The sequence below is a fragment of the Triturus cristatus genome, chromosome 12 (assembly GCF_964204655.1).
Source record: "Triturus cristatus chromosome 12, aTriCri1.1, whole genome shotgun sequence".
NCBI classification, from domain to species: Eukaryota; Metazoa; Chordata; class Amphibia; order Caudata; family Salamandridae; genus Triturus; species Triturus cristatus.
The window spans coordinates 298,154,434-298,180,624 of NC_140595.1; the positions used below are offsets into that span (position 1 = coordinate 298,154,434).

At 43.3% G+C, this 26,191-nt stretch overlaps 1 protein-coding gene across 2 annotated transcripts in view; it reads left to right on the forward strand.

Annotated features, from left to right (window-relative positions):
* LOC146775917 (endonuclease/exonuclease/phosphatase family domain-containing protein 1-like) overlaps nt 1-26,191 on the forward strand; it is an 84,193-nt gene that overhangs the window by 44,050 nt on the left and 13,952 nt on the right. For both annotated transcript variants that reach the window (XM_085636942.1, XM_085636943.1), the window contains exons 3-4: nt 24,024-24,075; nt 25,370-25,474. In XM_085636942.1, coding sequence (XP_085493068.1) covers nt 24,024-24,075; nt 25,370-25,474 — 157 coding nt within the window. The remainder of the gene's footprint in view (nt 1-24,023; nt 24,076-25,369; nt 25,475-26,191) is intronic.

Below are 26,191 nucleotides of genomic sequence, written 5' to 3' on the forward strand. Positions count from 1 at the left end.
TCTCCCTTGTACAGGGTTTTTAAGATGGGGGGAAAGTACTGGAAGGAAGACACCCATGTTGTATCGAGGGGTGCCACATAATCACTCACCCATGCCCCAGCCCTCCTGCACATCATTCAAAACATTTAAAGATGGTGAATTCTAGTGGCCTATGAGAAGATCTTCCCTGGGAGCCTCAGCCCACCTCTCACTGACACCGCTGCCAGACACTCCCCACTAAAATGTCAGAGGGGAGAACCTCCTGTGTTTGGCTCAGGAGTTCTGGCCTCCCTCCTTTGTTTCTCTGAGCTTGCACATGCCAGGTGCAATGTAAAGTGTTAATTAGCACATGCAGATTTCCTTCCTACCTCTTCCCTTCTCAGGAAATGGGCCTCTCAGTGTTAATGGCTTTATTGAGTGGGGAGGCCTTTGATCTTCCTTCTGGCCAGCAGAGTAAGTAACTTTGCCCACTGGGTGGTGTGGGGGAAAACTGGGGAGGTCAGAGGGCTGCAATATGATTATGCTGAGCCAGGGAAATAAGATTATTCTCAAACTGCATAAGGAATCCAGTTATCACAAATGTGACAGTGGATTTGCCCTCGGGGTAGATGTTTACCCTTAGATCCATGCGTGACCTGTATCAGTAGGCCAAAGTATGGCAAAACGGTCAGGTGGCATAGATTTTTTCCATAAAGTATAATGCAGTGAGCACACAGCCTTTCAGTAAACATTAAAGACCTACACTGCTAATGCCCACTCACATTATAAGGCCCACATCAGGTCATCATCAGTCCCTGAAAGGTTCCTTCTGTGACAGGCTACTTGTGCACATACACCGGGCTGAGAAGACTGCAGTCTCACATGCTCAGTCTACATGCATGTGCTGACATGTTTGCGTGTAACCAGCCCAGTGCCTCTTTCCTAGCTGTGCAATTGCAGCCTTATCTTAAAAGGCGGACACTGGCAGTTAGCACTCTCAGTCCATTTCTACAGAATTTAAAGTGAGTGAGACTCTGGTAGTGAGATTCACTCACAGTAAAACTTGAAAACCAGATAGTCAATAAGCGAAAAATCCAGGGCAATTAAATGGGAGGAACCTGTTCCCTATAAGGGCGAAAATAGAATTTCTGCGTTAAAACCATGAAAGTACTGTCCACTCTTCTGTGTTCCTGTGCCCTTTAATGTGGAGAGGGGAAACTGATGGGCCCGATGGTGGAGCCTTCAAGAGTACAGCATCGGAAGATAGTAACACCGTCAAACGATGTCAGACCAGCTGCACAGTTTAGACTGACTGGTCCAATGCCAATTTAGGCAGTGCCATGTCTATGGAAGACCACAGTGTAAGCAGGGTGTTCTTTTACAGAAAGCCCTGCAAAAAGTCTCTGGTGATATCGGTCCCCACTCTGGATGGACTCCCTTATAACCTTTACAATGGTTCTACATGTATGATTGTGAGCAAACTTACCATGACGTACTTCAAGGCGAGAGGAGTTGGCCTAACGGCTAGGGCGGTCGACCTCGAAACTGGGGAACTGGGTTCGAGTCTCGGCAATGACGCTGAACATCCTGTGGTTCTGGGCAAATCACTTAATCTCCCCGTGCCCAACAAAAATGAATGTGTGTCCTCGTGTAACGTAACTGGTGCTATGTAAAGCGCTCTGATACCCAATTCGGGTCAAGTTCGCCTATTTAAAACTTTGCAAAAAAAATAATATATGAACTTCAGGATTGTTTGCGGTCAGATGTCCTATATTAAGCATGCCATGAAGGCAGAGACTGTTGACAGTATTAAAATGTAGATAAATTGGGAGGCGGACAGATGAGCATACCTACTGGAGTGTTTAGGAGTGAACAGACGATGCAGTCAAGAAATGTTAATACAGCACAATGCAGCTACTCTTTCGGCCACGTTTTAAGCATCCTTATCAACAAGATACTGAGCCCCTCGTAAATGATGGGATTGGCTCATCCAATTGAAATACTGGCATTAACTCTTGCTTGCCTACATTCTTGGTTCACTTTGAGTGTAAAGCAGAGTGGGGGACAGTGGTCATCTGGGTCTGCTTGTGGTGAGTGAAATTAGGAAATAGTTCTAATAGACTTACAGCCTTCATGCAGCTTGGCATTATCAGCGTTTCCTGCCATTCCCTCTCATTCTGTCTTGTCATTACAATAGAGAGGTTTAGCTATTGCTAAGAACCTCAGCAGGAGTCAGTAACCGCAATTATCTTTAACGGTAGCATTTTAGTATCAAATCTATGCTAAATGAATTCAAAAGTGTAAACCTATCCAAACGAGATCTTCACCAAGATGGCCTCTGAAAGCAACCCCCAGGTCATCCAGGAAATGTACTGCCTCTTAGGGTACAGTCTTGTAAAAGGATAAGCATCTAATGCAGACAGGGGGAAGAATAAATTATTCGCTGTCTCATAAGTGTATGATCTTCTCCCTAATGTGACTTATGGGGTATAGTTTTGATAGGCATAAAAGATGGACTCACCTGCCAAATGGAGTTAGTTGACAGGGATTTCAAAACAACCAATCTAGTGGTTTCAGTCACCAAAATCTCAAGATAGCGGTTATTACCTCATTTATATGTGCAGCCATATTGTGGAACTTCAAACCAGCGGCTGCTATGATCAGTCTTTTTTCACCAACCTAAATTGCATTTTTTACTTGTCGCATCATTTTGATTGTTGATTACCTAGATCACATTTCTCATTATGATTGCTAAGTACATATCAGTATCAAACCACCTATTAATCGCTTGCTCAAAGTAAACACATTCCTCATTTAGACTCCTCATATACCACATTTTTATATCTGTTCTTTCTATAAGTATATTGAGTTTCCCCCTGAAAAAAAGACAAATCACAACATTCATAACATGATATAGAACTGCTGATTAACACATTTTTGCAACACATACACATAAATTTATAATTGAGTAAAACAGAAAGTACAATTCCTTGGAACGTTCCTGGTTCCCTGTTTAGGTGTAAGTTTTCATTGGGACATGAAGCTCTAGGGATCGAATCCAAGAAACTATCCCATGTAGTAGATTATTATTAAGTTAGTAACTGTGGAGAGCCTAAAACTATATGATAATCGTTTATTTAGGTCTTGCATTAGCCAAGACCTTTTCATTTTACCAACATTATCTGCATGATATACTTGCTTATAGGGGCTTTCAGCCAGTCCTCTTCGTCCATTAATCAGTTGTGCCATTCACATTTTTCTTCCACCCACTACAGCATACAGCGTGCAGAAATGGGTGAGCACACTTGGTCCATTGGCTAACTTCATTGTGAGTGACAGCATTCATACCTTTCAGAAGGGGCCAACCACACAAAATAGTGCACTCAAGTGCCAGGGACTAGTATGCCAAAGTGTGCTTTTTCAGACCCAAAAATATTTTTGCTTTTAGCATTTGTTTTGATTGATGAGGACCTGACTGCTTCTCCAAAAATAGTTTTGCAAAAACCATGATAAACCAAGCTTTGAGAAGGTCAAATGGCTAGCGGCCAATACGAGACCTATTGGCTTTGCCAGTGCTTGTAGGTTTTCTTTTTTTACATTTTGCTTTACAGTTGCCGGGACTTTCAGAAGAGGTGCTTCTCCCATCTCATCCTCAGAGTTATTTCTTTGAGGTCCCCGTCCTACAATTGGCAATAAACTTCAAAGTTAAGATATGCAGCCATGTGATGGGGGTAGATCAGTATGGGAAACGCTTACCGGTTGGGGGAAGGTCTGGGCAGAAGGCACAGGATTGGCTGAAAAGCTAGAAAGAACTAAAAATACAGTTGGGAGTGAATAGCGAGGGAAGGCATACAATGAGGAAGAAAAAAAGATGGACAGAAAGGAAGGCTTAAATAGAGACGCTTTACATAAACAGGAAGGGGAGTTACGAGAGGAGGAGCTGTAGACATGTTCTGGAAGGCCCAAAAGGACAGAGCCACAAAGCTGAGAGGTAAGCAGAAGGAGCGATTGACCAAGAGAGGCACAGCTCATCAAGAGTAGAAATGATTAAGCAGATGGATGCAGGAGTTCATGCCCTGCACAGGGAATGGAATAAAAGAGCAGCCCATGGGGGGAAGAAACAGATGAAGAGCCGGGCGTCTGGTCAGAAGAGCGGTTGACGCCTCTAGGGACAGCTGACGCAGAGGAGCCTGCCACAATCCAGGATGATTGTGGCCATGCCAGGTGGGTATTGGGACCAGGAGGGAAGTGGGAGGAAAGACTGGAGTGTAAAGGATGTTCAGTGCAAATTCAAGCTTTCCAGCTTGAATGAGTATCCCTGCCTTATTATATTGGGCATAAGGACATGAAACTGCATATATATGTATACATATATGGCATTGGGGGTAGGGTCCCAACACCGTTAATAACCTGGACTATAACCCAAATGCCTGATACCTTGTACAATTAAGGGGATTTTTTTATTTCTCCTATGAAACAAAAAGGGATTTAAAAAAGCAAACCCGAAAAGAACCGTAAAGAGCCTATATAATTTTTTTCATTACAGCACTCTTTCCCCTTTCTTACACTTGTATCTTTGAGTTTAGCCCAAGCGGTATTCCCTGACTATATTTCAGATAATAAACACTGAAACCTAAGAATTGTTCTGATGTTGCCTGGCTATTAATCCTACCCCCTTCACAAACTGGTGTCAGAAGTGGGATTCAAATATCGATGCTGTGATCCATTAGATTGTGGAGGATCAACAGAAACTTGAGTAGCCCTTGGAGAGATTGTTCCACACCTCCCAGCAGGAAAGGGAAACATTTCAACAAACCTTACAAGTACAAATCCAACAGATTAGACAGGTTTCCCAAAGCCAGGCAGCCGCCATAGAGAAATTGGCGGATGCACCGTGACAACAAAGAGGACAAGTGCCTTCCCCTTTGTGGTATTGCAAAGGTATACTGCAAGAGAGGACCCTGATATGTTTTTCTTCAACAACTTTGAACTCATAGCCCAAAGTGCTGCCTGAGGACAGTATCTAGCACCACTGCTAACTAAGGATATATAAGCTGCCTATCAGGCTGCAAATCCTAGGATGGGGACTCCATATGATGACATTAAGAAAAGCATTCTAAAGAGACGGGGCATAGATGATGAAGCATATCTAATTATATTCAGACAGGAAAATGCAACATCTGGGGGACCTCTATGAGCCCTGTTTTTCAAAGTTATGGATTTTGCTGACAAACGGTTAAAATCTGAAAAGGCTTCAAAGAGGAGATATTAGAGAAAAGTTATCTAGAGCAATTTCTAAATGCAGTTAGCCAACAAATGCAGAAATGGGTAAAATGACATAGCAGACTCCCGCTAACTAAAGCCATTGTGATTACTTAAGCCTTCATCAGAGCTCAAGAAAGAAGAACTTGTAGAGAGGACTATTCTGTGGGAGGGAAACCAATGAGAATAGGAAGTGGAGTAAAAACAACCAGTAGGGAAAAGACTAGAGAATCCGAATAGGACAGTGTCCAGCAAAAATCCAATACTGCAGCAATGCCCTAAATACTTTGATTATTGCAAATGAGGACATATCGCATGGTTTTACCTACAGAAATGAGAAGAGGAACCTCTCGAGGTAGGGGTTGTTATAAGGTCAATAGTCTATACTGGAAAGTCACTATTCCAATACCACTACTCGGTCTGTGTAATGGTTCCCCAGTAGAAGCCCTACTGTATACTGGGTGTAAACAGTCTGTAATTCAGCCACTGCATGTAGATTCAGAAATATTTCTTCCAGACAAAATCATTAAATTAAATGCATACATGAGAATAAGAGGAAGATCCACTGGCGAGGGTTATTATCCAGGGAGGGATGGATAAACCAAAATGTGTTGAGTGGGAGTAGTGGGATGGTTGCCAGAAGCCCTGATATTGGAACCTTTTAAAAGGATAGGAATGGATTTAATAGGACCCCCCCCTCCTATTGTAAACAAGCATTGGCATAGCCAATAGGTCTCGCTTTTGGGACCTTATAAGTATTTAGTTATGCAGCACAATATCTTTGTTGAAACAATATCAACCGTTGCATGTCTAAACACTTATAAGGTCCCAAAGGCGACACCTATTGGCTATGCGATTATCCCACGCCAGTTACGTGCATTTGTGTGTGAATTATTTAAAGGAGCCTCAAGTTTCCAAATTCCATGCATCAGTGGTTCCCCGGTCTTCTTTGCATTCTGGTACCGCTAGCCCTGAAATGATCATGGATTAAGCACAACTAATGCAAGAACTTAAAGGAAAAGCTCGCATTGGTCGAGCTGCTTAGACATCTAATAATTAGGAAGTCAAAAAAGTAAGAAATGTCAAGTCTTTCCCTCTATAAACATTTTTTTTAACTTTTAAAGCGAGGAGATGGCTTGCAACGCATCATGGTTTAATACGTTAGAAAAACAGTTTGTGCACTCATTCTAATAAAGTCGTTCTTAAAATCAATTTATCAGCTTTGGAACGCAGACCAGGCACATGCTACTTTGAGAAATATAAACACTTGCGCAAGCGCATGCACTCTTGCTTGGTTCTCCTGCGTTAAACGTTAAGCCCACCCCAGTCCGGCCTCAAACAACAAAACAAGTAAATGTCGTAGCATGCACGGGAACTTACCAGTCATTCAAAGGGTGCAAAAAGAATTATCTGATTAATTCGGAAATCGAAGAGATTTTTCAATGGCGCTGCATAAAGTGAAGGGTTGTTCCTGCATCGCTTTGTTTTCTTCCACAAGACTCAGTCCCAGGTGACTGTTTGAAAACAGGGACAGCCAGTCGAGCAGAGACCTTGCTACAACACATGGACAGTTTTGTTTCCACTGCAACAATACAATTCTCCAAACCCCCTTCTGCTGTAGGTAGCCCCTGTTCCCCCTCCTCCATCTACACAAACACACAACTTATTGAGAGTGACCCGAGGAAGGCTTTCCTGTCTCTATGACGACGTAACATCATATTACTTCCGCAGCAGCTGCAATGGCGCCCGCAGCTTAAAGGGGAAAGGTAACAAACAGCTGATCGTTGTCATGAAAGAAAGAAAAGCGTTTTCGCTACCACACGGGAACCTGCTCTGTGGGAAGCACGTGAGTGGTGCGCGCGCAGCAGTGATCGCGCTGGAAGGGAGGCAGATGGTGGCTGCGCGCGTGAACGCAAGCGCTAGGCCACCAAAAGCCTGTGGCAGCACTTTTAAACACCCACACACTAAAAGTCTCGCTAGACCAGCGCATGCGCTGGGTCAGGCGAGACCTAAAAGGGAACATACTTTTGTGTTCTGTTGATTAGGCAACAAGAGATCTTGAAGCCATCCCATTAAGACAACCCAATACTGTACAAATCACTAATGCCATGATGGATATTTTTTCTAGAGTAGGTTTCACACAGGAAATCCTCACAGATCAAGTTAGTGCATTCATGTTCAATTTGATGGCCCAAATATGTATGCAATTCAAAATTAAACAGATTCACACCTCAGCATACCATCCTTAAATGGAAGGCTTGTTAGAGTGGTATAATTCAACCCACACACTCTCTCGAAAGAAACTACTGTAGTTGAAAAAGAGATTGGGATAGAATACTCCTGTTGAAATTGTTCACAAAAGATCTCAAGAACAGAAAACAAAAGGGTTCCCTCTTTTGAACTTCTCTTTGGGTGAAAACCTAGAACCTTACAAGACATGGCCAGAAAGGTATGGTAGAATAAACCAGATACCAGGAAGACTGCTGGAATATATTAGTCAATTGAGAGCCTGCCTAGAAACATTATGGTCTCAGTACCTATGTAAAATATTAAGGGTCTGCTGAAAGGCCAAATGGAAGACACCTGAACTGGTATGACAGCCCCCCATCAGAACCGAATATATCTTTCACTTTCCAAAGCTTTTGGAACTGCGAAATAGGCGGCATTTAAATCCATCTTCACCAACAAATCCAATTACTGCAAAACATATCTCAAAAGGTGAATTTGTTTCATCTTGAAATGCCCGCAAGTCACATAATAAATGAAATGTTCAAGTTTATCACTGGTCTCCAAACCTTCTCATCCTTTTTCACTAAAAATAAGGTGCTCGCAAACACGATCTGATCCCTGCTCACTTTAACTATTGCATTGTTTGCCAAAATGTGTTATATTTCTCCTGTTGCAGTTATTCTCTGCTCTTGCGGGAAACTCAACTCTTTTGTTTCTCTCATTTGGAGGAGAATTGAATTCTATCACAGCCTGAAACTGCCCCAATGACCCATGGATTGTTTGTAATGTGTTTGCTTTCCTGTAAAAGAGCATTTTAATCTGCCTCCTACCTTTCCCCGGGTAAAACCAGAAACAATCTTCATACTTGCCTGGTCCTAAAGAATTACTTTAACTTCCCTCTTCCTCGCTCATACCTACTTCTGCCTCCTCTTCCTCTTTGGGGAAAGAAACCCAATGCCCCTAGATTTCCGTGGAAAGATCTTCTTGTCTGACCTTACTGGGTCTTGTAATATCCTCAGCTAAAAGTTTGCCCTCTCTTTCTAGCCCTTTTATATAAATTAGTTTCACTGAATTCCTTTCTCAATGAAGCTTGAGCCTTATCGAAGGCAGTACAGGTTTGCACAAACTTCCTTATGGATTTCTTCATCCCTTCACCTAAGAGCAGGCCCCTAACTTCCTCATTAGATTCCTTCTTTGCCAGGTAACCTAGTTTGGGACTAATATGCATTAACATTGATTTCCACCTCTCAGCTATGGGGCTTGCATTCACATTCCCTAGAAAGTAAATTTCTGTCTGGCTCCAGTCTCTTTATAAATTTAGATCTTCATCACTGTCTCTGATGTAAGTTTCTTCACCTAAATCAAAGATTCTCGCTTGTCCCAAAACATCAAGTAACGTATCCTCACACTGGTTTTGAGACCTCTCTAGCCCATTCCTAGGGTTTCTACCTCACTAAGAGGTAGGTAATAAGTTTGGAATCCAAAGTATGAGTCATAGTTGCTTTTTCATCTATAACAGGGCATGAACACTCCGCCCTCCTTACGTTCCTCTGTTTTTCAAAATGCTTTCTCATCCAGAACCTAATATATTCTGACACATGATCAAGGAGCCACCAATCTCAACTTCATGGGTGTCTAATGTCCTTCAGATCAAAAAGATTCTGAACCATAGGATCCTTAACCACCTTTTTTTTAATAAATAGCCTTCATGTTCGCTCTGTATGCAATTTTATTACCCAGTAATCTTCATAACTTAGATCCAGGATGTGTTCATCCATATCCCTCTCGGTACCCTTCAGACTTCATGTATGTTGCAATGCCCTCTCTTGCGCACAGATTTCTTGCTCTCTTTGTGTGCTGCTTAGGACACCATTGTCTAGTAAGTTGCTTAGCACACCCTTTCCCCTTTCTTCAGACATTCCTGAAGCTCTTGGCTCATTCGTATGCTTTCTTTTGTTAATGCATTTTCCATTTCTAATAGAGAAGGAAGACAGACTTAAGAGAAACTAGGAGGCAAAGAAAGACAGACAGAAAGGAAGGACTAAAGAGAGATGCTCTACATAAACAGGAACAGGAGTTACGAACGGAAGGGCAAGAGAAAAGACCCAGAAGGATCAAAAAGAGTGACCACATGTGGAAGGAATGAGTAAACCCATGAGAGGCGCCACTTACTGAGAGCAGAAAGGAGGATACAGATAGAAGCGGGAGCAGAAGGCCAGCAGAGAAGATAGATGAAGAGAGAAGCCTGATGGGGAAGAAACAGACGAGGAGCCAGGCGTCTGGTTAGAAGAGTGATGGACACCTCCAGGGATGGCTGATACAGAAGAGCCTGCCACAACCCAGGAGGACTTTGGCCAAGCCAGGTGGGTGTTGGGACCAGGAGAGACGCGGGAGGAGGGCTGGAGTGAAAGGATGTGGAGTGCAAATTCAAGCCTCCCAGCCCGATGGAGTATCCCTGGCTTAGAATACCGGGCATGAGGACGGTAAACAGCAAATACATGTATGTAGATACGGTGTCAGGGTGGGCTGCCACAACCGCCGATAACCCGCTCTATAACCTAAAAGCTTGATACATTGTAGCATTAAGGCGATTTACTTATTTATTCATTGAATGTATTTATTGTTTTCAAAATTTCCCCTACCAAACAAAAGGGATTTAAAATACAAAAGGACAAAAGAAAGCAACCTTAAAGAAACAAAAAAAAATTTTTTCCCATCACAGATGTTTTTTTCATTTCTTACACTTGCCTGAAACTATGTTGTGTTTCCCCGAGGGAGCCTCCTGAATGGAGGTGCTAGGGCCTTCCTGGAAAAAAACAAGACAAGATTACACAAAAAGTGAAGTTTTGGTTTTCCTTCTTGTTTCCTTGAGTTTATACCAAACTTTATGCTCTGACCACATTTCAAATAATAAATACTGAAAGCCTAAGAACTGCGAGGGCATCCCCTGGTTATTCATTCCACCCTCCCCAAACCATTATTTTAACATTGTTTTTAGTGCTTAATGCTTGGTCTAAAGTCGGTGAAAAGTTACAAAAAAATAATCAAAACTTTACTTTCCATTATCTAATAAAAGCTGCTGTGAAGATACAATAAGTCGGAAAGAACTGCTCATCCGCACCAGGTCAGTAGCCACCACAACAAAAATACGCCCGGATCAGGTTTCCTACCTTAAAGAGGCCGTGTGCCTCGACTGAGTTCAGGGCTATTTTGGTACATCCCGTCACCACATCCGAGATGGGCTGGCACTCTGCCTTCAGCCATGCAGCTTCATTACACGCCCTTTCTCTGCACTGGACAGGAGTTTCGGGCAGGGTTTACAGGAGGCGCAGCGGGAGCTGGACAGAGAAGGAGCCGGGCGGTGATGGTGTCAAAGTAAACAAGAGGCCTGACTCGACCATCCGCCATTTTTAGCGGGTAAAATGTACGCCTGGTGAGAAAGAGATACGTTTATTAATTACACTTTTCAGTGATGACTGGAAGGTAATTGTTAATGTAACACATGTTTATTAATCAGATCCAGAGTCTGGCGTATGTTAAGATATTGCTATAAGGAAAACTCCTCCCCGTGAGCTATGATACTGTTGAGCTCAGCCCCTAGTATAGAATGAGCCTCTCACTGCGACGCATCCAATACCAAGACAAGGACCACTTACTACGTCATACTCACACGCCACAGAGATGGCAAAATAGACAAGGGACCACTGAATGAGATGGCAACATAAAGGGATCACTGAATGCAAGATACAAAATACCTTCCTTGTTGACAAACGGCCACAGACAGAACAACGCAGGCATTAAACTACAGGGACCACCCTATACACCAATGAGAACGTTGCAACCCCCTCAACACAAGATGGAGGTTCAACTCAAACGGAAACTATATAACTGCTCTCAACATAATCTATTTTATGATACACAAATGCTTACATCACACCTATAGTATTCCTTATCCTATGCAAACTGTCTTCCAATCTAGCTGCAGTACAGAAACAGGGGTAGTCACCGCTTTAGTCGCATGTTCCACCGTCATGGCCCAGTCAGCTGCACTCATTTTGCAGAAGCCGTTTGTGGTGTTTGAGTCGTTAACCACTGGATCCTCAGAGCAGCTTACGCTATTAGAATTCATGGGATTGTACTGGCCTGATTTTGAGACTTCCTGTATACTTGAACACAGAAGGTTGTGTTCCCATTGTTCCTGTCATCAACACAGATTCAGGCAGTGTGTACCCCAGGCCTCCATTTCACCCCACTTCCTTGCAATCTATATGCCGTCCCTCCGAATGTCCTACTCAAGACATCCCACGAGCGGATCCCACCAACCCTCACAGCTGTTGGGTGAAGCAAACGCACACATCTATTTTGTTACTCAAACAGCATTCTTATCAGTACCTTTTTCTGTGGGACACGGGCCCGCAAGGGTTACTGGGCACAACCGTTATGTGTAAGGCCTTTTACTCCCGATCTCCTGGTGCCCCACCTACTACGGATCCTGTGCAACTGGGCCAAGTACCCCTTCTGTACTTGAGACTCAGTGGTAGCTGCAGACAAGGCTCTCTCGGGGGGAGTGTAGATACTGGTTAGTGAACACGACTCATAGCTCAAAGGGCACACAGAACAAGCAATACTGCAACCACTCTCCATGGGGTACAGCTGCTCCTCGTCTGGAGGCAATTGCAGGTTAGAAGACAAATAGGAGATCATAGGATGATCAGAAATCTCAGATTCACATAGCACAATATCATAAACATATGGTAGCTGTGGGTTTGTTATATTCAATTAATGATTATTTTGTTTATGATATTGTGCTATGTGAATCTGAGATTTCTGATCAATTATTAAATGTTACTTGAATGTGCATTTTTTCAATTGAATTTATTTAGATAATACTAAGTGTTATTATTTGTGCTTTTCTGATACATTTTTAAAAAAAATAGGAAAAAGAACAAAAAATGAATAATAAACATGAGTTTAAAGTAGCTTTTTGTATCTAATTTGATGTATTTAGTGTCAATGATTTTTTGCTGGCCGGATAGAACCTGAATAGGTCTGATTTAAAGCAATATAGGTCCACAAAGAGGTCCCTTGCTGGTTTCTCTTTTGTTCTTTCCCCCTTCCTCTTAGACCTAAAAGTACCTTGAGGGGGAGCCTTTTCCTTCATAGAACCCCTAAAAGCCTTCCATGCCTACAGCCTCAACTCCAGAACTCTCAATCGTGGCACGCTATAAGCACCTGCAGGGGACTTAGTTCAAAGTATACACTATACAAAAGTAATATGCTACAAGAAAAAAATACAGAAACACAACATCCTGAAAATTGTTAATACTCTTTGGGAAGATTAAGTAAAACGTGAAATATAAACCGGAACCAAATTGCTGTCATGGATTACCTTAACGTTTTTCACATTAATTGTTTAGAAATCGGTTAGTGTTTTTGGCAGTAGAGTTAAGAACATGAAGATGGGACTCGAGGGACCCATTTCAATGTCCGTTTTTAATTACTACCGGTTCTGATACCAGAGGGACCCGGCACACTTAAACCCTGCCTGAAAGAGACCAAAAGGAGCCTTTATATTCTAAGGGGGGGAATCTCTATAAAATAACTAAACTAAGAAAGATGCTTGTATAGGGAGATGAGGGACGAGGTTTTGTCCTTTCCTACCTCGTCGCAGGAGCACTCCGCGCTCGCACTCCACGCTCCGCGCTCGCACTCCGCGCTGTCCCTCTAAAGCACCTCAGCTTAAATTCCCTGAGGAGCCGAGCCGAAGGTAAAGTTCAAAGTTGTAGCATGACACACATTGGAAGAGGAGGAAAAGAGTGCTGCAGGATTAAAAGAAGTCTCCTCTTGCAGTTGGGGCGCACAATGAAGGCAGTGGGGGTACCCTGGGGGGTTTCAGTCCTGGAAAAAATGCAAGCAGGGGAGGGCTTCAAGTGGGATGAAAAAATTGGTGGGGGGGGTCTCTTGAAGGGGCATGGTCAATATAATTAAGGGCGTGGCTTAAAACATTTATGCTAAAAATCATCTGTGCTCAGCATAATGCGTGCCCAGCTGGTATTTTGCTGCTTCTGTTGTTGCATCCTCATATATAATACAACAAGTAACATTACACCTACTACAAGCCAGGACTATTGGCTTTGTCAAAGGTTGTTAGTTGCGTAAGATAAATATACTACATGCATATATACAACTATGGCTTTGTCGTATATAATATTAAAAAAGCTTTAGTTCTTGTGCAAGAGGTTGTGGCGTATTGGCTAGAGCTACCAACTTTGGAGCTGAGGAAGCAGGTTTGAGTCTCAGACTTGGCTCAACATCTTGTGTTTCTGGGCAAATCACTCAAGCACCTGTGGCTACCAAAAAATAAATGAATATGTCCTTGTTGGTGCTCATGTAAAGCACTTTGAGTTTTGCAATACAGAGCTGCAAAAAACATAAAAGTTACAATCCAAAACAATGAACTGCTGCAGAGTGAGGATGTTTTTTCCATTCTGAGAGTGAGGGTGAAAATGGAGAGCCCGATCGGGACCCGTCTCGGCGCCTGCTTTTACGAACTGCCGTTGCCGAGCACCGGCAGGACCTGGCTAACTTAAAGCGCAGAAATAGAGGATGGGGTAAGCCTGTGTCCCTCAGAACCTGGGTATGTATGATATATAAAGAAGTGGTTCTGTCGGGAAGGTATCAATTGCTTTGTACAAGTAAAATCAATGTATCCACAACATTTGATTTTTTGTGAAGTAACTATGATTGTTATGCAAGGTTCAACGTCCCTACTGGAGAACCAAACTGTAATGTTTTAACACACCACAAGGACAATTCTTTTTTAGTCAAACAAAATGTTTGTATTGCACATAAATTACTGAACATGGCTGTCAATAAAACAATACAAAGTAGGATAATAAAGGGATTAAAGTGCAAAAAGTAACTTTGTGGTGATACGTGAAAAATGTGCTATACATATATTATACAAAGAGGCAACACTTAGGAGCAACAATAGTAATGTAATACTGTCCAATGGTCTCAATGCATGAATACACGACCCTAAAAATGACTTTGTGTTGGGGCCTGTGCAACTGCGTGGACTAGCGTGACTGCAAAGTCAAAGCTTAACGCCTTAACCCCGGTGGAAATTCCGCCATGGTGCGGGGCGTTCTATTGAGTGGGCGGGGCCGCGTCGGCCAACGGACCTGCGCAGCACTACCGAGGTAGTGCTCGCGACGACCATTGGCCGACGGGCGCACTTAAAGGGTTAATCTCGTCCTTCTCTCATAAGAGGACGCCTGTCTTCTAACAAATGCACCTGCTTGTGGTCGATAAATTGTGAGTTCGTGTCACTTTCGGGTGCCACTTCATTGAGTAATGCGAAAGGATCAGGCGACGCTTTATCCCGCCATGAAACTGTTAAAGAAATGTAAATGAATGTGTTGTTTTTACTGTCTGTAAAAGAAGAGGGAAATAGAGAAATGTTTGTGCACGTCTGTATACAAGAATAAACACAAACTGGCCCAATAAAAATGCAAGGGCCTTTGGGGGGATGCCAGACTGACTGTAGGCAGCAGTAGAAAAGATTCGATCAGGAGCAGTAGGGGATGTGAAAGAACAGTAGCGTGCGCATGGCATGTGCGCACTGTCCTGGGGGTTCCCACCCTTCACACCACCAATTTTGAAAGCAGCACATTTGACAAGTTTTGTGGTAGGTAGGGCGTAGCTTACATTTACTTCCAAACATACCATGAAGTTTTATGTTTACGATCAGTACAGGCTGTTTCATACGCAGAGATTGAATACATTCAGTTCCATGCCTTGACAACGAACATAATGTTGGCATAATACATCACACGTGTCCTATAGATCCATCCTTCTTCCGGATCAGGGCTCCGTCGCCAGGACATAATTGTATAAGTGATACTTAACCCCTTCGGTGCTCATGACGGAATGGTTCCGTCATGACCCACGGTTGAGCTGTGCTCATGACGGAACCATTCCGTCATGAACCCGCCCGCGCAAGATTCCGCCAGCACAGCGGCGGAATCTGCGCAGCATGGAAGGGGTTAAGTAGGCACAAGACCTGCAGCTGAGGTGTATATTTACAGAACCAGTAACCAGGGAAAGGGTGAGCGGGACTGGGTGTGATGGGGAGAGGCAGCAAGACAGAGGGTGGGTGAGGTGTACAGAGTGCATGCGGGGATTGGAGGAACGACAAAGAAAACAAGCATTTGCAATGCAATTGGTCTTGCATTTATGAGAGTTTGAGCTATTGGCAATAGCAAGAGCTTAAACTCTTGCAAATGCGGGTCCCATTGCATTGCAAATATGTTTGTTTACTAGCGCCCATGCGGTGCTTTCACATTTATAGAAGCACTGCCTCTTTATTTAGACAATCTGCGTCTAAAGAAAGGGGTGTGGCCTACATTAAAGTGAAACCGCAGCATGGGGCGCTTTTACAAAAAAAAAAGCATTCGTTTGTCAAGTTGACAGTTTTTTTAATTAAAGTGCCCATGCTGCGCTTTCACTCTAATAGCGACCGCACACCTTTCTTTAGACGCGGCTTGTCTAAAGAAAGTGGTATGGGCTCCATCAATGTGAGAGCACCGCATGGGCATTAGTAAACAAACAAAAAAAAAATAAGTAGTAAACGTGGCCTCTATAATTGAAGCGGACCGCGCAGCTAAAATAAATGAAGAAAGAAACGCGGCCGCTATAGTTAAAGTGAACCACCATTAGTAAATAAAATAAAAGCTGGCGGTGTGCTGCGATGTAGTGGGTGGAATAGGGGCAAATCATTAAACAAAATAGTGCTCACAGCCAAGATAAAGCATATCATGTAACAAGACAAATAAAAGGTCCAGTTGTTATGGGAGGTAACAAATGCTGACAAGGGGGTACGAAGGAGGGAATAACAAGCCGAATAACGGTTTAGAAGCCAGCGTTTAGCGAGGACAATGACACAAGCCAATTAAAAATTTGGGCTGAGACTGAGGGGCCATTCAAAGCCATACTCCAATACTGCATGCCTCGCAGAAGCACATGCGCTGCCCAGGCTCAACCTAAAAGGGGTGAGACTGGGAGAGAAGGCGGTACACTTCGACAGCAGCACACAGCAAGAGGCTAGAGAGCACTACAGGAACTTAGGGCAAGAGGGTGCATTGTGGAAAAGAGAGACCAATTTAAATCAGAGAGAAAGGGAGATACAAAGCGCGACCGCACAGAAGGTGTAAAACAGAGGAGATGGATGTGATACAGGAGAAACTGAGAGGAACAGGCCACTTGGGTAGGGATGAGAGAATGTGGGAAATCTAACCAGCTGACTCCGAGCCCATCAACTCGCAAGGCCGAGTTCTGCCACTCCCAGCTTGGCTTTCTCTGAGCTCCCTCTCCCATACTCCATGCTTGCGTCTGTAGCGGAACATACAAGCGCATACTCTTGTCTACGAGAATCATGGTCCTTGTGTCCATCTTCTATCTGAATTTTATTAACTAGGAGCTTGTAGTTGGAACGGTTCCAGGAGTCCTACTGAAAACAATGTAACTCCCACAGAAGTATATACATAAATCTAACTTTTATACACAGGTATTTTCTTAGCAATGGGAAAAAATGGTCTCCAGGAGTTTTTTGCGGCATCGAAATGTAAACACTATTAAAATCTGTTTTAACAATCAAAACCGGTTTCCTTATTTTTGCCTGACTGAAAGATGCAGTCATAAAAATAGCATTAAAAATGGTCAGACTTTGCCTATGGAAGAGATATTGGTTTTGCCAATATGTTTTGGCTATGTAGAACACCAAAGTGGCTGCTGTTCAGCATGGCTAAAAGTTAGTGGGGTGAAGGAGAGTGGCGTAGAGTGGAGTATTGTAAAACGAAGTAGAGTGAAGTATTATAGAGTGGTGTAGAGTGCATGGAGTGGTGTATAGTAGAATTGAGTGGAGAGGAGTAAAGTGGAGTAGCGTACAGTGTTGTGGAGGGAGTAGAGTGTCATAGAGTGGAAGGGCATAGAGTGGAAGGGCGTAGAGTTGAGTGGCGTAGAGTGGAGCACATGGTCAGTTGAGTAGATGGTCATGGAGTGGTGTAGAGTAGAGTTGTGTGGCATAGAGGGTGTTGCGCAGAGTGGATTAGAGTGTCGTAGAGTAGAGTGGTATATAGTAGACTAGATTGTCATAGAGTAGAGTGACAGAGTGGAGAAGTGTGTCATAGAATCGAGTGGATAAAAGTGGCATGGAATGGCATAGAGGGACTTGCATAGAGAGTCGTAGAATAGCATAGAGTTGAGTAGAGTGCTGTAGAGTGGAGTGGCATAGAGTGGAGTAGAGTGTCAGTGGAGTAGAGTTTAATGGAGTAGTGCATCATAGAGTAGAGTATCAAGGTGTGGTGTGTACTAGACTAGAATGGAGTGGAGGGGCCTAGAGTGAAGTGGTGTAAAGTACAGTGGTGCAGAATAGATTGGTGTAGAGTGCAGTGGCATAGAGTGCATTGGTTCTGAGTGAAGTGTACAGTGGATTGGTGTAGAGTGCAGTGACGTAGAGTGGAGTGACGTAGAGTGGAGTGGAGTGGCGTAGAGTGAAGTGGTGTAAAGTACAGTGGTGCAGAATAGATTGGTTTAGAGTGCAGTGGCATAGAGTGCATTGGTTCTGAGTGAAGTGTACAGTGCATTGGTGTAGAGTGGAGTGACGTAGAGTGGAGTGGAGTGGCGTAGAGTGGAGTGGAGTGGCATAGAGTAGAGTGGTGCAGAGTAGAATGCAGAGTCCCTCATCTCCCTGGATGACAGACACTCAGCAATGCTGGTTCTATTGGATCTATCGCCAGCATCCTCTCTCACGTAGTCTTAATTGAAAGACTGGGAGAGATTGGTGTTGGTGGGGAAGCCTTGGGTTGGCTGAAGAATTTTCTGAGTGACTACACCCACACAGCGCATCTAGAGTCCTTTGTCTCTCAAACCATAGCCTTGGCCAGGGGAGTGCCACGGGGATCTGCATTAAGTCCCACTCTTTTTAACATCTACATGGCACCACTGGCTCAAGTGATCAAATCCTATGGTTTCGAGGTCATCTTATATGCAGATTTTATCACAATGGGACCAAATCTTGAGTCTACTAAATTAAGATTCCGAGACTGCATGAATAATATCGCCACGTGGATGCAGCAAAACTGTTTGCAACTTAATGCAAGCAAAACAGAGATTGTACTGTTTGGTAAGGCTCACTCTGTATGCTCTGAGGATTGATGGCCTCATAGCTTGGGCGTAGTCCCAACTCTGAAGTCAGCAAATAGAAAGCTAGAAAATATGAGTTACAAATCACAAAGCCAATGGTAAGCAATGGGCAGAATGCATTGATAGGTCACCTTTCTGAATGTCTCCAAGATGTCTTTAGTAAACCAGACTGTCTGGTAGGCTGTGACCTAAAAACACTTTGTAATAGCCTTGTGAATCACAATGAAATAAACACTGAAAATCGGAAAGCTTAAATATAACAAGACCTATTGGTATTGGCACTGCTAATGCTTGTTTATCATGAATGTCCTACCTTTTAAATAATACAATACACCATACCAAATTGGTTGTTTAGGACCTACCATAGGGATGACTTGAATGTAGTAAAAAGGGAAGTTTAGGTCTGGCAAAAGGTTTATTTTGCCAGGTTGAATTGGCAGTTTAAAACTGCGCACAGGCTGCAATGGCAGACCTGAGACGTTTTAAAGGACTACTTAAGTGGGGGACACAATAAGTGCCGTAGGTCCACTAGTAGCATTTAATTTACAGGCCCTGGGTACAAGTAGTACCACTTTACTAGGGACTTATAAATAAATTAAATGTGCCCATTGGGTGTAAGACAACTTTAAAGGAGAGAGCACAAGCACTTTCACACTAGTTAGCAGTGGTAAAGTGCACAGAGTCTTAATGCCCAAAAAACAAAATCCAAACAACAGGAGGTGAGAAGGCAAAATGTTTGCGGGAAGACCACACCAAAGGCTAACAGGTCTAATTTGAGGGTATATACAATGTAGTGGTGCAATTTCTCTGTTGATTCAGTTCAGGACTTGGACACCCTCAAGCTGACCCAGTCAATTTTGAGTAGTGTTTGTCCAAGATGCTGGGCGTGGTTGAATGAGTTACGTCACACACCCTCATGCCTCATGGAAGTGCGACAGCAAATAGTGCAATTTGGGTGGATACTAATTTTTTATATAAATAATGGTTCTCTGGATATAGGAAAATGTTCCATTTGAACAGAGGTTCGGCTGGAGACAGTTTAAGTAGTGGTGAAAAGTAGGAAGAGGAACTGTTTTTTGACAATTCTCTTAGAAGATTGCCTTCCTCACTGAGCTCTTACTTTCCTGTATAGTGAAAAGACATGTTCCCCAACATCATAACAGCTGTATTTAAAATGACCAAAATGTCCCTGCATTTGACTAGAAATGCTGATCAATTCTTTAAACTTTGCTTTGGGGGGATATAGTAGGTAGGAAGTTAAGATTCTATGACCTATGGTTTGTAGGGTTGCCACCTCAGCTTGCTTTTACCAGCTTTGCCAATGTTTTTCTACGAAGGCCAGCAAAAAAAGGTGGCAACCCTAATGGTTTGGCACATTATTAATAAAAACGTTTGCACGATATATATATTTTTTTTAAGTCAGTTTAATGTATTTACCTTACAGTATGTTCAGTCATGTGCATTCCTAATTCCTTTCCCATGAAGGAATCACTTTTGATGTCACCATTGGACCTTTGAAGTATTATGAAAAATCTAGCCACCGTGCTAGTTACCATTTTATGGTTGGTCTGTTGATGGTGACTAGCTAACCTTTTTCTGTCCTTTGGATCTGCTAGTTACTGGATGAATGGTTTTATGAGAGGATTACCCAGAGACTTGCTCATTGGTTGCGTTTTCTAGGCTACCTACAACGCCAAGCATGTTAAATGACTGGGCGCAGTGGTTTGAGGTTAAAAAACTGTGCATGGGATTTTTCTTGTGTTTTGACAATTGTTTGCCGTCTCCTCTCTTTGGGTATGTGGATGGTTTGCCTCCATTTTACTTCTCTTGATTCAGAATTGTTAATGTTCAATCAGTTTCATCGGCCCTGATGAATGCTTCAGTGAAAGAATGTGGTGAAACCGAAATGGCTTAGGCAGTCCCATAGACGATGCAATGATTTAACTGGATCTGGCAGAGATTTGATGAATATTGCTGGACTGATACTTTCTGAGAGCGAGGAGTGTGTAGTACGAATAGTGATATTTTTGATAATTTTCTGTAACATAGTGTGTTTACTTCGTTTTTGGATTGTTATTTGTGCATTGCAAAAACATCATGGTTCTCGCCATTTGGATAAAATGATGCTAAGTTATGATTAGTTCTGAATCCCCTGATCTGTGCTGTGCTAATATTAGGGTACTGTGGTTGTCTTTGTGCTTTGTATTTTTAATGTGTTGGTCTATGTGTGCATGGATGGATCCATGCGGGCAGTTTCTTTCTTTCTTCTTTGGTTCCACATTTGTCAACGCAGTCTCTTCAAACCACTGGTTATTTTTCACCCCGCAATATGCAGCGCTGCCTCAGCATGTATGGCTGTTACATTTGTACCCCATGCACCATGATGATGCCCACCTTCAACAATCAACCCTCTACTTCAAGCCCCCAAGACAATGACTGTTCCTTCTGTGACTGGGCCTTTTGTAGCAACAGGAAGGGCTTGGATCAATCTCCCACTCTCGGCTCAAGTCACTTTCCTCTTTTCTGGCTTTTTCCAGACACCTGAAGACTCTGCTTCTTAATTATTGAGTATCTATTGGAGTCTTGAAATCCATGGGTTCCTTTTATTTTTTCTCTGTACTGTGATCATTTTTTATTCATTAGCGCCACGAAGCTTTGGTGTACATAGCGCTCTACGAGTATTGAATAAAATGTGGATTACAATATCTACCTCCATATCCTGTGTCACTGCGATCACATCGATAAGAGAAAATCCTATTGACTTTGTCATGGTATCCAAAAGGTAATACTATATTCTAAATATGGCAGGATTAAGGTTTACAGAGGTATGACTATTAGTACAGCCCTCGTTCCAGATCACTTTTATCTTAGCATGTTGGCTAGCTCTTACGCATCACTGATCTCTCAATATAGCGTTGCTATCAGGCTGACAACGAGAATGCCTTTCTTCTTTTCATTATTTTGAACAACAACGGTAGCTCGAGAATTCAAGATAAGAAGGCGGAATGAATTTACACTCAATCAGTACTATATTGAAGGGACTTGTCCAGCCGGACAGAGGTCAAATATTTACTTATAGATAAACAAACATTTAAACATTCGTACATAAAGTGGGACACAAGCCTGTGTCCTGTTCGACCAACCTAGAAAACATGCAAGACAAAACAAAGCAACAGGGGGCTCAGGAAAAGCTCATGGTTTGTTGTGAGCAAACAGTAAACAATTTCAAGGAAACAAATCACGTAGAACACCTTTACACTTTCAAATAAACAATTATGGGCGTATAAGGTGTTATTAAAGTGTCGACGGCGTTTCGATCCATTGGGGGAATACACGGATCATCATCAGGGCAATGGGTATTATGCCTGTGTAATAGAGCCTGAATGTCCCACTTTATGTACTAATGTTTAAATGTTTGTTTATCTACCTATAAGTAAATTTTTGACATCTGTCCGGCTGGACAAGTCCCTTCAATATAGTACTGATTGAGTTTATATTCATTCCGCCTTCTTATCTTGACCCACCGTCCATACTATATTCTGTTTGATGCCCCTGCACTGCTCTCACAAATCAACCCGAATTTATCGACTACATTTTTAGCCTACAATTTCAAATTCTTTCACATTTACAGAATGTGTGACATTTTTGACATTGCATTTGGCTTCTTTATTTATATACACTTTATTAATCTTTTAATATTGTTTAAATTTATAAGCAGTCGCGAATCCCCAGTGGCCTTCGGACCACAGGTTAAGAATCGCTGGCCCCGATCACTGCTATGTTTGGTGACATTAGGAGTGTGAAATGGGTAGATGATCTGGTTGATAACCACGGTTAATGTTATGGGGCACAGCCAGCTGTGGCTATTTTAACTGACTGGTAGCCTAGCAATGGGAGGTTGATTTCCTATGTGCCGGTGTGTCCAGTTGGACCTACTGATTGGCCGGATGAGCGGATAGACATGTCTGGAGCCAGAATGGTCTTTGAAATAGATGAGTGGTTTAAGAGATGCCAATAGAAGATGGTGCTTCTGAAGAGGCAGGTGTTCTGCACCCATGTTGAGTGCACACCTAGGAAGTACCTAGCCTTGGAAGGACAGCCTCCACGATGGCGTGGAACATATTAAGATAACAAAAGTAAGACTTGAACTAAGTCTATTGTTAGCCAATGGCGAGGAATACCTCTGAGCCGTCTGATCCCCTGAACACTCTCAAGGACATAATTGGCATGCGACATAGAACTGAGGGCTCAGTCGGGGAACCATAAGCAGGCCAGAGATCCAGGCCAACATGAGGGCCACCAAGGCTACTCCCTCTGTCTGTCACTAACTTCTGACCTGGACGGGTGCTTGCACACTCATGACCATTCTGCCATCTAGCAACCTGGATGGTCTACGGTCAGGGCCAGATGAATTATACAATTCTGCATCAGCTGTGTTTTCTGCAAAATTATGGATTTTCCGCTTAATTCATCATCTGCTGCATAATCTGCAGATTGGAATTAAAAAATAGATTCTAGCTCAAACTAATCAAGTGTTACTAAAAAGGCAGCGACACATGTTGACGCGCAGTCTGTGCCGGACTGGGAACCAAAACTGGCCGTGGCAAAGATCTTGGCCGGGCCCCCCTGGGAGCGGCCGAGCTGTTTGCCAGGGCCGGTTTCTGCCGATTTTGGTACAGGGGCCGAATTTGCAGCAATGCTGCAACATCGGCCCTGTAACAAAAACGGCCCCCAAGGGCCCAAAATCGCCCCCTAACCTAGCAGCCCACTGGGGAAACACCCGGTGCCTGCTACGGCCAGTCCGGCCCTGCGCGCAGTGGAACTGGTACTACTGAACTAAGAATGTTGCCCAGACAGTAATAACGTGTAAACATGACTAAATCATACTATCACAAAACATGCCACATTAAGCTGCATAATCAGCCTTTTCTTCCCTCCTAATTCAGTCCTCCCCTGCCGCATAGCTGATTAATCCCAGTGGCTCTATCCTGTGGTAGAGCATCATGGGCAGTCTGATGCATTAGTTCTTTTAGAGAAGGAAAGGGGAGTACCCTCACATGAATTTATAGGCCAGAACTGCCAGCCATGCAGGACTGTTACCAATCCCATAGCTGGCGGGGCGCCCTAGGTATTTCACAGGCACTAGGGCGTTGGTGACTTCTGGATCCCAATGAGAGAGAGCAAACTCAGGGGGTCAAGTGGTATCTTGTTCCAAATGATGGGTTGCATGGGGATTGGCACTCTTCCTACAAGGTGACAAGGTCTCTTCTGGAAGTGGAGAGACCATTTACAGGGATGTTGCCTGTTGCAGTCTGCTTGTAAAGACCTGCAGGTTAATTGAGTTATTTCTTTCACCATTTCTTGACCAGGATTACGTTACTAGCAGTACAGGATGTGCTGGAAGAAGCAGCTCTGGAAAAGGTACGGTTGTGTATTGGAATGTTCTCATTGAATGTGGTTTGGAGATGTGCAGAAAGTTTCAACAGGTAGGAACTTTAAATTTAAAAAAAATTACATTTTAAGATGGTAGGTTTTTCCGGATGCTGGCTGTTGTGTCTGGTGGGTTAGTGGACTAATGCGTCTACTGTAGGGGCCTGCGTCCGACCGCATAGTCACAGGTCCAAATCCCGGTGTGTCCTCTCAGCCTTTCATCCTTCTGAGGTCAACAAAATGAGTACCATTGAGTTGGGTAACAATAAACATCGGTTATTCAGCGCCAAGAGGCCTATGGGTGAACGTGCGCTTTACAAATACATGTTATGTTATGCTATGTTATAGGCTGTGGGTTAGTAGTAGCAGAATGTTTGAGGTCTGGCTGTGAGACACTGAAGTTAATCTGTAGTTTATCCCTAGAGAGGTGTAGGCTGGGATTAAGTGTGTTGAGTTTATGAACTGGGCCAGCAGCCATTAACTGGTTAAGTAGTAACTTCACTAATGAGAGCTATATGTTTGCTTGTGTGGTGTGAGTGGCTGAACTTCCCATTGGTACTGGTGGCGAAAGAATTGTAGCTCCGGTTCCCAAGTGCCACTATAGATTATGCTAAACAGATTAATTCTAACTACAGAGCAGTACCAGCTAACTTGGTCATGTTACTGGATGTTACGTGATGGTAAATTGTGTGTTGCTCAGTATGAGACACGGTTGGGTTGGAGCCGTAGTAGATATCCCTCTTGTGTTGTAGATAATGCATTATTGATCATTATTTTATGGTACAAGCCTGATTGGACCAAGGCTTATTCACCCATGGTGGCTGCTGATCATACAGAAGTAGTAGCCGACTTGGATCGGCTCTCTGATGGAATTGGGTAGTTGAGGCTATTTTGGAAATAAGGAAATATAAATTGAATGTGGGCACACATAGGTTCCATAGCAGGGCTGCAGAGTGGGCATATAGAGAAACTCATGCCAATACTACTGTAACCTTTAGACAATATGCTGTATACGTGATTCCTGAGTGCGCTGAATCAAATTGCTTTGCTTTTGAATCCAAGTTCTGTTGTTCACCGAGTTAGTTTGTAAACGTGGGTGGCTCTTGATTCATGAAGCTGTTTGGTGGAGGACATACTCCATGCCCTGGCGTGTCTTCGGATTCACTGTAGTAATAGTGCACTGGCTGGGTTTAGGAATGGGGCTTATTGTCATCACTGGAGATGGTGCATCGAGATATTGATCAGCGGATGGCAGCACGTTGATGATCTATCATTCTGCTTGCAGCTTTGCAGAGAGATGGAAACCCCTTCGCTCCCCACCGTGAGGGACTGGCCAGGTCCGCGTGGCAGCTGGAGATACGTTATCCCAGATTGCGAAGATGAAACTCAGGTACTGTTGGCAATCCACTTCATTCCTCGACTGGACCTAGGGTGGCACTTAAATGCCCGCTGATGGATGAGTACACACCGAACGAGGGACAAAAGAGGGGAGAGTCATGCAGAGGGAGTGGTGTAAAGGAATTTCGGTAGACTGTCACCCAAATGTTTTATCTTTCAATATCCACCCCCAAGGGACATCAAACAGTGGATGCTACTCCTGGTACCAAACTTTACCACGTTTGTGTAATCCGATGCAAAACACCTACTGTCCCTTGGCCCGTACCACTCCACCAACCCTCATTTGGAAAGAGTCACACCCTTCAAACTCTGTTTGCCACTCCCAATAATGCAAATGACTCCGACAGACTTCACCGGGATCACACTTAAATCTCTCTCAAAAATAATTCACCTCCATTGATTTTAATAGGATTGCCCTATCAAAATATCTGAATGTACCCTAGTTGTAAGCCTAACAGCTGAATGAAATGCTGTGCCTCAGTTCCTTAACAGTCAAAAAACTAAAACTGTACAAAAAAAACCCAGACTAGCCCCAGAATTCGTTGCTATCTTAAAAACTTAATATTTACATCTGATATGTGGGAAAGGGAAAATTAAACGAAAAGCGAGACTTGGGAGGAGGGAAATTAGAGTCGAGGATACATTAAGAGTGAGAACAGAACCCGTGATTATGAAAATATAAGGAAATAGCTCTTAATTTGCAGATCTT